The sequence below is a fragment of the Humulus lupulus genome, chromosome X, assembly GCF_963169125.1.
Source record: "Humulus lupulus chromosome X, drHumLupu1.1, whole genome shotgun sequence".
In the NCBI taxonomy this organism is placed as follows: Eukaryota; Viridiplantae; Streptophyta; class Magnoliopsida; order Rosales; family Cannabaceae; genus Humulus; species Humulus lupulus.
In genome coordinates, this window is record NC_084802.1 from 33,497,277 (window position 1) to 33,512,961 (window position 15,685).

Below are 15,685 nucleotides of genomic sequence, written 5' to 3' on the forward strand. Positions count from 1 at the left end.
TTCCACCTTAACTGTAAAGCCTCCTTTGTCTAACATAGCTACTGAAATCAAATTTCTCTTTATTTCTGGTACATGCCAAACCCGTTATAGTTTTTTGATTGTTTCTCCAGTAAGTTGTAGTTTTAATGTTCCAATGCCAATAATAACACACGATCTGTTATCCCCCAACTTCACAGAACCTCCATTGATTTCTTTATAGTCAGAAAATTGGCTTCTGTCAGGACAAATGTGAAATGAGCATCCAGAATCAATGACCCAGTCAAGACCAAAATAACCATTTGTAACTACCAGGACACCTGCACTCTCATAACCATCACTGTCTCCACAGTCCGAAACAACATCAGCCCTACCGTGCTTCTTGAAATATTCTCCCTTATGATTATTTCATTCAGGACAATCCTTCTTCAGATGTGATGTCTCATTACAGATGAAACATTTCTTTTTTGTATCTTGAGTTTGACTTCTCTTGAATTCACTATAGTTCTTGGCATTCCTTTTATCTGTTCTTCCCCATACCAGCAACCCATCCCCAGAGCTTTCTTCTCGTTGTTCCGTCTTCTTCTTCTTCTTCAATTCTTTGGACATCAAAGCACTTTGGACTTCTTCCAATGTCAACGAATCCCTCCAATACATCATCGTGTCAACGAAATGTTCGTAACTATCCATGGGTAGTGAATTCAGAACAATGATCGCCTAATCCTCATCCTCAATCTTGATGTCAATGTTCTCAAGATCAAGAACAATCTTATTAAAGTCATCTAAATGATCTTCAATAGTCTTCCCTGGTTGCATCTTGAATGAGTAGAGTTTCTGCTTCAAGAAGAGTCGATTCGGCAATGATTTTGTCATATAAAGGCTTTCCAATTTGGTCCATTATCCAGTAGTTGTGATTTCCTTAGAAACTTCCTTCAAGACCTTATCCCCGAGACTTAGAATGATTGTGCTATGAGCCTTATCCAACATCTCATTCTTCTCCTTCTCGGTTTTGTCTTTGATCTTCTCAGCACCAAGTAATGCGTCTTGGATTCCCTGCTGCACCAACAAAGCCCTCATCTTCACTCTCCATAGACCAAAATCATTTTTGCCCTTGAACTTTTCAAGATCAAACTTCGTGTTCCCCATTGCCTTCCCAGGTTGTTCTTCACGTTGTTCCACGCTACTAGCTATAATCCTAGCTCCAAGAACCCAACCTGGCTCTGATACCAGTATGTTGGGATTGATCTTAGTTCACACTCTTCTCCTTCCAAGAACAGAACACACACACAAGAACCTTAAAGACTAACTGTTGTAACTCTCTTGTTTATTCAGTAGTAAAAATGATACAAATGCTAGACAGAAAAATTATGTCCAAGTCAGCAAACAACAATGAGCTGACATACCTTATTTATAGGTATCCAACTCGGTTACAAGAGTAACTAACTAATCTGAACTTAGGCTAATTAAACTAACGGTCACTTAAAGAAGTTGACCACTAACAGCTGTCTAAACTACCTACATTAACGACCACATTACAATATATTTTAATACCAAAACCCAAGCTCAAAAGTCTAAACAGAGACTAAAAGATTGTATAGAGAAATGTGAGTAGTTCCTTAGAAATGCAATGCATAACATACATTCCTGATGATCAGATACTAAAAGACCTTGAGTGAAATAAATTTCCATTAGCGACAAGGGTGACAGGTCGTTTTCAAGTTAGAATACGTAGGAACATAAATTCAGCTTGTACACTTGTTATTTAGAGAAAGGGACGACATGTCGTCTATTATTAGATGATTAAAAGAGAAAAACGGCATTCAGTCCAACACTATAAAATAGGCTTTAAACCCCAACCAGTCAATACAAATAGTTTCTCTGGTGGTGAAAGAAAAAATATGAAGTTTCTCTGCTGCTAAGGTGAATCAATAAATCATTTCAGTTCATGTTGTTGAATTGAGATGATTTATTGATTCGCTTTACAATCAGAGAAAAGAAAAAAGAAAGATATACCAAAACAATCTGTTGATAGATTTTTTTGGTATGTGTTTGGTACTAATTTTTATTTTGATCATCATTTTCATTTTCATATCATATTTTCAGTAGATCCATATACAGCATTCTCTCTTACAATAAGAGAAACAAAAGAAACACCCAAACAATCTGCTGGTCATTGAAAAAAAAAAGTTTTTTTGTATGTGTTCTTTACTAATTTTGACTTTGATCTTCATTTTCATATCACATTCTCCGTAGATCCATTTAATACCATATTTGAATGAGTATCTTCTGAATTTGGTTGAATCGTCTTCCTTTTCTAAAACGCGAGCTGTCTCCGATCATAACAGTGTCTTGTCCGTATGAAAAGCAAGAAACTTGAAGCTAAACCCATAATGGAGAAACAACCCCACCACAAAAACGTCTCCTTAAAACACTTTCTACCAATGCAGAGCGTTGCTTCTTGCAATGAGCTCATTTCATTTGACATTCCTTGGTTTGAATCATACACCACAGCCGCAAGAATGCCGTATAGCAGTGACCCAATAGGAATGTTGGTAATGAGTATGTTGTGGTTGATCCCTGCGCTGTTTGCCCCAAAAAGCTCCGATGTAATTGACACTGCTGCCGAGAACACAAACCCAGAGCTGACCCCTATCAGGGCCGTCCCAATGCGCAACACTGCCTCGTTGCCCCACCCCGCCAGCAAAAATAAGGCAATGGGTGTTGGCACTATGGCCATGGCTAGCCAACCTGTCCTTGGAAAATAGACCTTGCTGCATTTGTGACAAGATTTTGTTAAAACATGATTCTGTGATTCTGCTATTTAAGTACATTTTCATATAGTGATTACATACTCACGGAGGAAATCTGGGGCAGCGGAGAGCAACCGACCAAAGAAGGAGCAAGAGGAGTAGAGCGTGACAAGGGAACTTGTTTGAGAAGAGTATCCCAGCGATTGAGAAATCTGCCCGAGATTGTTGCTGTATACCAATCCAATTGTCCCTCCACATAAGTATGTGACATAATATAACCAAAAATCCCAACGACCAACTAGTACTCGAGCTGGGTGCTCTTCTCCTAGTACTCTTAGCATATCTTTCTCTATTACTTTCCCGAAGCAGCTTTCCTTATATTCGTTAACCCCATGTGAAATGCAGGTCATGCCATTGAGATTGTTACTGTCACTTTCCATAAGTTCCTTTGTAATGCCATTGAGATGGTTAACATCACCATCACTTTCTATAAGTTTCCTCTTAAGCTCTAGCTCTTCAGGGTCAATGGAACGGGAGAAGAAGTTTATGTTATGGTGAGTCCAGTCCCTGGCATATGCAATGCCGGGCAGGCATAAGGGTAGGATTAGGAGAAATATAGCACCAACTAGGAGAATACGAGCTCTGACTGCGTTAGACGATAGGAAATTGAGGAAAAGGAGATAGAGACCAGTGATGAAAGCCACAATGTATAGGCAAAGAAAAATAAAGGAATCCCTGCGAAGGACAGCGCTGGTGGGAACAGGCTGAGGAGGAGGTTGGTGGAGAATGGCGGCGAGCGCCGCGACGGACGTGAGGAGCGGGATGACTGCATTGAGGAAGAGATAAAGGGTGTCATCATTGGGATCTATTGCATTGGCAATGAGGGTGTAGAGAGCTGCAGTAAGGCCATTGAAGCTGATTGTGAGAGACAGGGCAAGCGCTGTGTTGGTGCGGAAGCTTCTGATGCATAACACTAAGCACACTGTGTTGAACCAACATATGCTGCAACCTCCCAACAAACATAGAAGGAACACCTGCATTGTATTTGATGCACTGTCATTATATGTTTCTTTTATTTTGTTTGAGGATCAAGCAGAATTCTTATGATTCGTTAACTGTTCAGTTTTGATGGATTGTACTAATTGGAATTAAAAAAAGGCTGGATGAGTTGGTTGTGAGGAAAAGAAGTAATCAGTGTTATGAAATTGGAATAACTATATGTTCAACTACCAAGATAGAAATCAAATAATGAGTAATTTGAGGAGAAACGCTATATCTAAATTTGTTGGGCCAAACACACACACCTAACTTTAGTTGTCCTTTTGTCAGGGTTTGATTGTTTTGGTTTAGGTAGATAACCAAAATGATAATGAAGTTTTGGCTGGGAAATCCACTCCTATTATTTGAATCAAGTGCATCGGTAGAGTAGTTGTTCTTAGTAACACTCTGTTATTTTATTTTAATTTTGAAAAAGGAAAAAAAAAACAAAAAATACCCTCTTTTTGACTACTCTACTATTCCAAGATAGCTAATTTATGAATCTCAGATGTATCTAAGCTAGATGAATCAATTTCATACATCTTACTTACCAGAGAATAAGAATAAAGAATTGATTACTTACCAGAGAATAGGGCAAGGAGATGGTTCCCCGAATGAGAAGCCATTGAAGAACATAACCGAAGAAACCGAGTAAGGCAGCAATGAACAAGACTGCCCCAAGAGGAAGATAAAGAAGAAAAAGGCCAGAACACCATCCCAAGGCCTTGCCGAAATCAGAGGCCACAGAGAGATAATTGAGCTGGAGCTGTGAGATTCCCAACACAGCCTTTAGATGGGATGAGTAGGATGAGAAGTCAAGGTTGGTCCCTGTGAATGCTTGTATCCATATGGCTGCCACAACTATCATCCATTTTCCCCACTCCACCATCTTCTTCTTCTTCTTCTTCTTCAACCATTCAATTCATTTCTCTAGTAAGGCAGGTATGGAAAGTGGGGCTTTATTATTTATAATTGGGAGTAGAGTAGTTGGTGGTTGATATTTGGAAATGTGTTTAAAATAACTACAGTTTTTTTTTTTATTATTATTATAAAAAAAAAATGCTAGTTGAGATGAGAAGTGAGAGCCACTTCTACTCTGCTTGTGATTTTTACCAATAATTAATGCATTAAATAAATAAAATAAAAAGATTACCTCTCCTATAATGTATATACAACCTACTATGTCTTTAATTTGAAACCCAGTTCTCACTAATATTATGTATAAGATTGTGCCAAATCTGTTAGAGTGAGTCATAATGATAATAATAATAATAATAATAATATATTTAAATGTTTATAATCTTCCATTCAAAAAAATGAATGTTTATAATTTCAAACACTTTCTTATCCGTTACCCTCAAAAAAAAAAAAAACACAGACACACTATCTTATCCATGAGCAGTGTACGCAAGCATGAATTAAATCAATTCTTACTCTCTCTAAACCCCTTTTCAGGCAATATTGTCGATGACGTTATGTAATATTATTATAACACCTATTTTTCATCACATTCCACACTTGCATTTGCATGCCTTTTGTTTTAACATATTTATTTATAGATCAAAACTTGTACTAGTTTTTTTTTTAACATCAGATTTAAAATGTTATATAAAACAAGGGTTATTTGAGGCAAGGTCACTGTTCAATGTTCAAACTGGCAAATTGGCCTTCGGTCAGCCACGTTACCCAGAAATTAACGGAAATTTCATATTCGGTAATAGTACATAATTCATGAGAAATTTTTAACAACGTGAAAAATTCGAGGGCACGAATTGCAAGTAGTAATAGTTCGGGGAAAAAGTAAAATAAATATGGTGATTTAACCAAAACATTATATATCACAAAATTTAAACAGTGTGAGAAAGTAAATGATTTGGTTTATTTAATTAAATTTTGCATAAAAAATAAACTTATTATGCTTATTTTGAACTATTAGAATTAAATAATCATTAAAATAAACCAATTAGTTCCATTGTATTGTATTTGGTTGGAGTTAAACGGACTTATATGAAACTACTAATCTTCATATATTTTGATGATAATTTATACATATTCAAATAAATGTATTTGTACATACTCAATAGAAGGCTTTATAAATAAATATGCATAAAAGTATATCTTAAAAAAAAATTGAATTTAATATAAAAAACCAATCGAAATGGACAAAAAAATAAAATAAATGTTTTATTTCAATAGAAATGGGTTGTTGTTCTTTTTTTAAATGAATGATAAAAGTGTGAAAGTTTTTTTTTTTTTTAAATGAGTTGTTTAATGTGTATACTGAATATCAAGGTAAGTCTTGTCAACCTACATTTTCAATCATTTTTAAAAAACTAAAAAAATAAAACCATTATAATTGTGAAAAAAATCAAAGTCATCATTAACTTACTATAATTAAACACAATCCAAATAAAACTATATACTATAATATTTATGTAATTGTGGTATGATATAAGTTTAAAAATGTAATTTGAAACAATAGTATTATTGTATATCTTAACATATTTTATTATCCAAAATATAATTTTCCCTAATTTTGAAAACCTTATCCTACATTTTTTTCCCTTTCAATATATTGATTTTAGAGTTGGTCTTTATAAGAGTGAATACTTTCTGTCATTATAGTAATTAATTCATCAAAATTCAAAATACTAATTTATATATGGGTCCTTTGGAAAAATAAATTATATTTATAGTACAATTTGTATTTTAGCATATTTTCAATAATTTTTAGCTAAATGACTTCTTTTGTTAATGGATCTTTTGTATTATCTATTTTATCCTTAAAATAAAATAAGACAAAAAAAATTAAAATAAAAGCCCTAAACTATCAACTTCTTCCTCACTCCCTCTCACCCATCCAACCACACTCATTCACACCCATTTCGACTGCCACCACCATTGATGACTGCCGTTGAGCACCGACCATCACCGGCTACTCACATCTTTGCACAACTCCAACACTCAAGGATTGTAAACATATATTTTAAAGGTAAGTTTACATAGGATTTTGTTGTTTTTGTGAATTAAAAGTGTAATATGATTGTATTAATAGATTAAAAGTATTAATAAGCAATTAGAGTTATTTCTGGAGTTTTTTTGGAGCTTGGAGCTTAAAAATTTGAGAAAAATAATGGTGGGTTCGACCATTTTCAGGGAGAGAGAAACCCAAAAAATTTCGACACCTGTTGTTGAAGCATAAAATAATAGACATAGTTAAACTAGGAATTGTGGAGTAGTGTGAATGCCCATGATAAATAGTCTTTATTGCAAAAATGTCATGGAGGAAACTTAAGGAGGTGAACTAGCTCTGGTAGATAACACGTGTTGTTTTTAGCCTTCTCTTGCAAGCAACTTTTATCTATAAAAGGAGAGCTAAGGGAAGCGATGAGTGGAAGAATGAAATCTACGATCCTCATCGTGTTTTTCTTACCAATCAGATAAGTTAGTTTTTCTCAACCTAAGCTAGCCTCTCTCAACAAAGCTTGGTTAATCATCATAACCTACACCAACGTTCTCTTACCCTAATATATGTAGATGTATATACCTAAGCTTACATAATCCAACCTTACAAATTCAACTTGCTACAAAACCAGTCTTATGCCAACGTTATCAGACCCTAGTATATATCGATATATTTCTAATCGTGCCTAATCCAACTTGCTACAAACTCATTATATTCAGTAAGAATAAACATCCTAAGATACAATGAGAAATTTATGCCACAAATCTTTCTAATCTCTTTGTACAATAGAGAGGATACACTATGTTTTTTTTCTTGTAATCTTCTATTATTAATAAGAGGGCAATCCTTGCTACTGTGGATGTGGAAAATAATATATTGTTGAACCACTTAAATTTGTGTGTAATTTATTTTATTTCTTTGTTCTAAGCATATAATAATTAATAATTTATTATATTATTCATATCATTATTAAATGTTCAGCTAGAACCTTGAGCATTTTGGCAAGTCTGATGGGGAGGATTCTTCCTTAATTTGTTACGTATGCACACACATATATATATATATTTATATCGATATTGAAGCAGGTACTCAAGTTTATTCGCTTATTTGAATCCAAATGTCTTCCTCTATGGACATCCATGACTATGAAACTTGGAATCAATCAGAGAACTTGCAAAATGATAACAACAACAATGTTAATGCAACAAATACGGACAATGTTGTGCTAGCAGGACTTGAAAAAATTCAAAAGGCTCAAGATGGTATGATGCAATTACTAAGTACCCTTTTACCACAAACACACCAAGAAGCTATTGTCAACAGAATTGACCTACCATAGGAGCGCGAGACAAATGGCTCTCCAGTGAGGCACATAAATGTTACTGAACAACGTATCCAAGTAACCTCCAACAATGCTAAAGGCAATATGACATCTGAAATTGCTAAAAGGATCGGTGAAGAGGCATGATCTGTCTCTAAATTCGTTACAGAGGAAGAGCTAATTGGCCTTCTTAAGGCCAAAAGAGGTAAATCATCATCGACAGTGAACCTCTATTGATTTTCATCCACCTTACCCCATGGAAGTTGCAGTCAAACCATATCTGCGAGGCTATATAAGCCCGAAATTTAAAAAATATAATGAAAATTTTGGTAATGCCAAGGAATATGTTATCCAATTCATTGATGATCTAGGGGTCTATGCGCATGATTTTGAGCTAATGATTCGAGAATTTTCAAAATCTCTCACTAATCAAGCTTATTCTTGGTATGGAAGCCTACCGCCAGAGAGTATAAGAAGTTGTGATGATTTATTCTCTCAATTTTGTGCCAAATTCTTTACGATAGAAGATAAATGGAGTATAGGTGATCTCTCACGAGAAAGACAAAATATGGGAGAAAGACTTATTGACTATGTGCAAAAGTTCCAATAAAAGGCTCTTAATTGAGCTGAAACTATGCCCGAAAAAGATATGGTTAAGAAATGGATCAAAGGAATGCTTGACAAGTACTGTTTGCATATTGAGAATCATGCTAATTATAATTTTGCAGAATTTATTGCCAAATCAAGAAATATTGAAGCCACTATATCTCACCTTGCAAAACCAACATACACCAACGATCAAGCACCCTGTTCATGGAAGGGAGCAAAACACGGTGCTTTATAAATATATATATATATATAGCTTACTCATATGAATAAAGGAAACATAATTATTTCATGTTATTAAACCATTGTGGGATGTGATTGGTTCCTCATATTAACTAATAATTACCTATATATGTATTTTCTAAAGTTTTGGTGGTAACAAAATAGAAAAATGGACTATTTGGAACTCAATAGATTATAATATTTATTATGTGGTACTTTAAGTATTTTTAACTTAATTCAAGTTTAATTTAGGTAAATTCTTAGTTTACTTTTAGTGTAGTTTGTTTATATATATATTTTAATTTTTTTATTGTTGTGTCAGTTGAATTTTAGTTTATTTTGGGCATATATTTAGTTTTTCTCAAGTATATTTTGGGTTGATGTCTAATTAATTTATAATTGAAAATATATTATTTTGTTTATTTTCAGTATATGTTGGATATATTTTTAATTTATTCTGGGTATACCATGAGTATATATTTCTTTAAAAAAAATCTTTGTGTTTTTTGGTAATTTTTTCCAAGTTGATTTTGGTTATATGTTTAGTTGTTTTGAGGTATATGTTTAGTTTATTTTGAGTTGATGTCTGGTTGATTTTTGTTGTCTTTGTTTTGAGGTTGCTTTTTTTGTTGTTTACTAATTTATTTTGGGTTGATGCAAATGGTTGATGTCTAATTAATTTGCAATTGCTTTTTCAACACTATATTGATGTGGGGTTGCTATCTCGTTGATTTTAAGTTGTTTTCTTAATATTGTTTATTGTGGGGATGATGTCTGGTTGAAACCGTATTTTTGTAATTATGAAACTTTAAAAACGTATTTTTGAAAACTTGAGTTAGTAAAATGGAAGAAAAAAAATTTGGAGTCATAAAAATGTAAAAAAAAAAAAAAATGGTAGAAAACTATTTGGTATCTGATGTTTTTGTAAAGTATCGTTTTGGTATCTTGTACTTACAATAATACTCATTTGATACCCTATTTTGAAATCATATATATTTAATACCATGTATATTGAAATTGTACAAATTCTGTACCCTAAACTCAAATTTAATTAATAAAATTTTACCAATTCAATCAAAGTGCTCTTGATTATATAAGTTCTAAATTCAAATTTAATTATTTAATTACATATAACTAATGATAGTTTAGTCATATTGATAAAATATTATTTATCAAATCTGAATCTAGGGTACCAAATATGTATGATTTTAAAATACAAGGTACCATATGAGTATTATTGAAAAAAGAATGTACCAAAATGATACTTTGAAAAAATACAGGGTACCAAATGAGTAAATTAAAAAAAAACATTAAAAAAATGTGTATTTATGAAAAAACTTCCAAATATATTTAGATGATTCAAAACAATATATATGTACATATATTCGTATATGTTTATCTATGTTTGCATTTATTAAAACAATAAAAAATGTTGGCTTCGGGTACACATAAGTCTAGTCTATATGCCATTTTTAAGAAGGAAATTTGAGTTTTTATTCTTAATCAGGGGCTCTAAGTCAAAAAAATGATAGGCATTTAAATCATTTTAAAAAAAATGTCAATTCTTTTGACAATACCCAAAATACCCTTCCCATAATTTTTTCTATCCACTTCCTCTTCTCTCTTCCCTCTCTCTCCCTTAACTCATTCCTCTCAACTCTATTTCTAAAAAAAAAATCAATGGGTAAGGTAAAATATTAGAGAATTCAATGTAATGGCAAGTATTTCTCATTTACGACACTAAAATATTGCATTTCGAACAGATTTGGGCATGATTTTTGGGTTTTTTTTTTCAGATCTGAAACTTTGAAATCTGCTAAAAATCGACGTAGATCGATGGTGCTCGATGTCAGCTTGATGGGGCCTTCAAAATAAAGATTTTCATGAAAAAATCAATGTTGCTCGATGGTGGTTCGATGGTGCTCGATGTGATTCTTGCAAGATATGTAATTTTTCACTCCAGTGTTCGTTTGGGCTGATTTTTTTCAAGATCTACACATTTGAGATGTGTATATACACATTTGGAAAATGTAAATCTTGAAAAAAAAATGCAAAACATACCTTATGTTCGAGGTATGTTTTCAAGTTCTAAACCGTGAAAATGTGTATGTGAACATCTAAAACGTGCAGATCTCAAAAAAATACAAAAAAAATCACCACAAACGGACACCTGAATGAAAAATTATGTCTCTTACAAGAATTGCATCGAACCACCATCGAGCAACGTCGAATTTTTCATGAAAATCTTGATTTTGAAGGCCCCATCGAGTTGGCATCGAACACCATCGAGCAACCATCGAGTTGGGTGTCCGATTTCTACAGGTTTCAAAGTTTCAAATCTAAAAAATAACTCAAAAATCATGCCTAACTCGATGGTTGCTCGATGGTGCTCGATACCAGCTCGATGGGGCCTTCTAAATCAAGATTTTCATGAAAAATTGACGTTGCTCAATGGTGATTCGATGCAATTCTTGCAAGAAACGTAATTTTTCACTTGGGTGTTCGTTTGGGTGATTTTTTTTATTTTGGGTATTTTTTTTAGATCTACATGTTTTAGATGTTCACATATACATTTTAAAAGTTTTAGAACTTGAAAACATACCAAAACATATCTTGAACATAAGGTATGTTTTGCATTTTGCATTTTTTTTCAAGATTTACATTTCCCAAATGTGTATATACACATCTCAAACGTGTAGATCTTGAAAAAAATACCAAAAAAAAAAAATCACCCAAAATGAACACTCGAGTGAAAAATTACGTATCTTGCAAGAATCGCATCGAGTCGAGCACCATTGAGCAACATCGATTTTTTCATAAAAATCTTGATTTTTGAAGGCCTCATCGAGCTGGCATCGAGTACCATCGAACCACGTCGATTTTCTGCAGATTTCAAAGTTTCAGATCTGAAAAAATCGCAAAAAAAACCCAAAAACCATGCCCAGATCTGTTCGAAATGCAGTATTTTAGTGTCCTAAGTGAGGAGTACTTGCCATTACATTGAGTTCTCTTATATTTTACCTTACCCATGGATTTTTTTTCTAGAGAGAGTTGAGAGAAATGGGTTGAGGAAGAGAGATAAGGAAGTGGATGGGAAAATTTATGCGATGGGTATTTTGGATATTGTCAAAAGATTTGACATTTTTTTGAAATGATTAGAAGGCCTAGCATTTTTTTGATTTAGGACACCTCATTAGGCATAAAAACTTAAATTTCCCCATTAAAAAATATATATATATGCATATAATATTACATATATATATATATATAGATGATTCAAATAATAAATATATATGTGCATATAACGCGTAAATATATAGATGATCCATAAAAAATATAGAATAAATGACGACTAAAATACCCAACATTTTCAAAAAGTTGCACTTTTATATCCATTTTTTTTTGCGGTAAATATACTCATTGTCTTCAAAATGTTGCAATTTTATACCTAATTTTTTTTTGCGTTAAATATACTCAATGTTTTTAAAATGTTACACTTTTATAGCTATTTTTTTATTATTTTGATAAATAATAAGAAAATAAAAGAAAAATATAGGATTTTAATTATTTTTAAATTTTAAATTATTTTCCCTTAAATTAAACATTAATTTAATTTAAACTTTAATAAATGTTTTATTAAAATTAATAAAAATGATTTAAAAATAATTAAAAACTTATATATTTTCATCAATTTAAAATATAAGTTTTTTAAAAAAAAATAAAGGAAAAATATAAGTTTAATTATTTAGATTAATTTTACTAATCTTAATTTTTTTTTATTTTGAAAGTGAAAATAATTTAAAATTTTAAAAATAACTAAAATCCTATATTTTTCATTCACATTTTTATTATTTCTCAAAATAGTTTTAAAAAATAGGTGTAAAAGTGTAACATTTTAAAAACATTAGGTATATTTATGCTAAAAAAAAGTTTAGGTATAAAAGTGTAACATTTTGAAGACATTTAGTATATTTACTGCAAAAAAAATTAGGTATAAAAGTGCAACAGTTTGAAAACATTGGGTATTTTAGCAATCATTTACTCAAATATATATATGTACATATATGTGTATGTGTATCTATGTTTGCATTTATTGAAACAAGAAAAAAATGGTGGCTTTGTAGACGCGTGCATGTGTGACATTTAAATATATATAAATAATTCAAATAATATATATATTTATATATATGTGAATTTTCTTAGATAGGGGCATCATTTTTGCCCCTAAAACTATTTGAACTCTGATTTCAGCATTGTAAATTATTTAGAATTTCTTGAAAATTGGCAGGATGCCTACTATAATTATCATGTACGCAGTCATACAAAAAAATTGGTTATAATTTCTTGAAGTACCTAAAATAAAAAATGTACGGTTGGGGCAAAAGTGATGTCCCAACCTAAGAAGCTCCCTATATATATATGTGCATATATTATAATGTGTATTGTTGTGCTAATTTCTAAACAACGCAAGTGCATGGTATTGCAACAAGTAATAAGTGAAAGTAGAGTATCGTTCCCACAGAGAATTTATCACCAAATTCTGTCAAGTACTAAAATGATTTCTTCATGTTTTTATCCAAACAATAATAGAATTATAAATTAAATAAAATTAAAATAAGCAATTTTAAAAATAACAATTAATCAAATTTTAGAGAAACCTAGGATTACAATTTTTCCTCAATATTTCACTTGAACATAATTAATCTCACTTAATTCTATCAATCATTACAAGATGTTAACCAAGAATCCACAAATATTCACAATCCTCTCCCGATGTTCATGCAAAAATATCTTATCTAATCAATTATTTATATTCATATGATAATCAAATTAGCATAAAATTCATTAAGCAATATTCATATCCTATGTGCAACTCACATATTTTACTCAGTGATCATACAACATTCTATTCATGGTCAAACACAAAATTTCATTTTCCAAGTTCCTTAAGGTTCCCTAATCAATCTAATTAGTGGCCAATTAATTAGAAGCGTTAAGCATAGAATGGAATGGATAACTTAATATTGATTTCAGAATTAAGATCAAATAACAAATTCAAGCTACATATTAAGTTCCAATTGCAATCCTAGAATAAGAAATTAGCTCATGATAGGACTAGTGTAAACCATGCAAAATATCGTAAACAAATTCATCATCATGGAGTTTACAAGGAAAAGCAAAAGAAAAAGAAATTAAAAGATGAAAACTCTTGGCAATAAACTTCGCTAATCTTCAAAACATTGATTCTCCTATTTCTCGTTCTCACTCTAGGCCTTGTGAGTTACTTTCTCTTTCTAAAAGTCTCCCAAAATTCGTGCTCCTCCAAGCCCTTTATAGCCTTGGTCGAAATTTGTAAGAATAACGACCAAAAAGAGTGGTTTCCTGTTTTCTGAATTTTCGCTCAGCATCACGACACTGACTCTGGCATCGCGATGCTGAATGTTGATTTTGTACTAAATTCCTTCTTTCTTCCTCAATTCTTCTTGCATTTCTTTTGCTTGCTCAAATGACTCTCAAAACTACAAAATTTACTCAAATTAAGTAAAATAAAATATAAAACATTAACAAACAATAAATTCTAAAGTACTCAAGTATAGTGTTAACACACGATATCAAATACCCCAAACTTAAAGGTTTGCTAGTCCTGAACAAACAAAACTAAAGACAAACAAAATAGTTATCAACAAACATGCCTCAAAGATTGCATTATGTATATGGTTCAAGATCAAACAAATGTCACAAAGTGAGAATACTGCTTCACAAATGCAGTTGGGCATTTTGTAGCTTGAAAAACATTAAAGGTCACCTATTGGTCTAGTACTCGCATAGTTAGCTCTCCTTTTTGCACATCAATAAGAGTTTGTCCTGTTGCTAAGAATGGTCGCCCAAGAATGATTGAGATTTCTCTATCCTCCTCCATATCAAGCACAATAAAATCTACAGTAAATATGAACTTCTCCACCTTTACCAAAATGTCTTCCACTATACCCTTTGGATAAGTCAATGAACGGTCTGCTAACTGTAATGTGACAGAAGTAGGCTTCGCTTCCCACAAACCAAGCTTTTGATAGATAGAAAGTGGCATAAGATTTATACTTGCCCTCAAGTTACAAAGAGCTCTCCCAAAAAACTGAGTACCAATGGTGCAAGGAATAGTGAAACTACCTGGGTCCTTGAGCTTTGGTGGAAGTTTCTTCTGCAAGATTGCACTACACTCTTCTGTTAAAGCAATTGTCTCAAAATCTCCCAACTTCCTCTTCTTAGACAATATATCCTTCATAAATTTGACATAGTTGGGGATTTTTTTTAATGCCTCAGCAAAATGAATATTGATGTGGAGCTTCTTAAACACCTGTAGAAATTTGGAGAATTGTTTGTCAAGTTTCTGCTTGTGTAAACGTTGAGGGAATGGTGGTGGAGGATTGTAAGGGCTTTTCTCTTCTTGATCCATCACTATTTTTTATGGTGACTTTTCATTTTCAGCTTCTATCTTTGGCGCCACTACTTTCTCTTTTTCTTTAGGTTTTTCCACTTTGCTAGACAACTCTCTGCCATCCCTCAAAATTATTGCTTTGCATTGTTCCTTGTCCCCTTTTGGTTAGCTTCAGTGTTACTTGGTAAGGAGCCTTGAGGCCTTGAATTCAACGAACTAGCAAGTTGGCCAAATTGGTTCTCTGGTGTTCTCAATGATGCAACTTGACTCTGAATAAGTGTTTCTTGATTTTACAAAATTACATTTGTCTTCTTCATATACTAAACAAACATCTCCTCCAAACTTGACTTTTTCTCTTGTTGAGGAGGAAAGCC

At 32.4% G+C, this 15,685-nt stretch overlaps 2 protein-coding genes across 2 annotated transcripts; both read right to left on the reverse strand.

The window, feature by feature from the left end:
* Positions 1-2,128: 2,128 nt before the first annotated feature.
* Positions 2,129-4,784, reverse strand: LOC133807270 (protein NUCLEAR FUSION DEFECTIVE 4-like). The gene is made up of 3 exons (XM_062245484.1): positions 4,348-4,784; positions 2,829-3,760; positions 2,129-2,747 (listed from the first exon to the last, which is right to left on the reverse strand). Exons 1-3 carry the CDS (start codon positions 4,651-4,653, stop codon positions 2,291-2,293), a joined length of 1,695 nt encoding a protein of 564 aa, XP_062101468.1. The 5' UTR covers positions 4,654-4,784; the 3' UTR covers positions 2,129-2,290.
* Positions 4,785-14,684: 9,900 nt separating this feature from the next.
* Positions 14,685-15,329, reverse strand: LOC133805703 (uncharacterized). The gene has a single exon (XM_062243865.1). The coding sequence runs from the start codon at positions 15,327-15,329 to the stop codon at positions 14,685-14,687; it is 645 nt and encodes a 214-aa protein (XP_062099849.1).
* Between the last annotated feature and the right edge of the window lie 356 nt (positions 15,330-15,685).

What these genes read in the sequence shown, in the direction of transcription:
- LOC133807270 (XM_062245484.1), bottom strand. Translation starts at nt 4,653, where the DNA reads ATGGTGGAGTGGGGAAAATGGATGATAGTTGTGGCAGCCATATGGATA. An exon ending in TCTCCTTGCCCTATTCTCTG is followed by an intron (nt 3,761 to 4,347) that starts GTAAGTAATCAA and finishes AATACAATGCAG; the next exon opens with GTGTTCCTTCTATGTTTGTT. An exon ending in GCCCCAGATTTCCTCCGTGA is followed by an intron (nt 2,748 to 2,828) that starts GTATGTAATCAC and finishes TCACAAATGCAG; the next exon opens with CAAGGTCTATTTTCCAAGGA.
- LOC133805703 (XM_062243865.1), bottom strand. Translation starts at nt 15,329, where the DNA reads ATGGATCAAGAAGAGAAAAGCCCTTACAATCCTCCACCACCATTCCCT.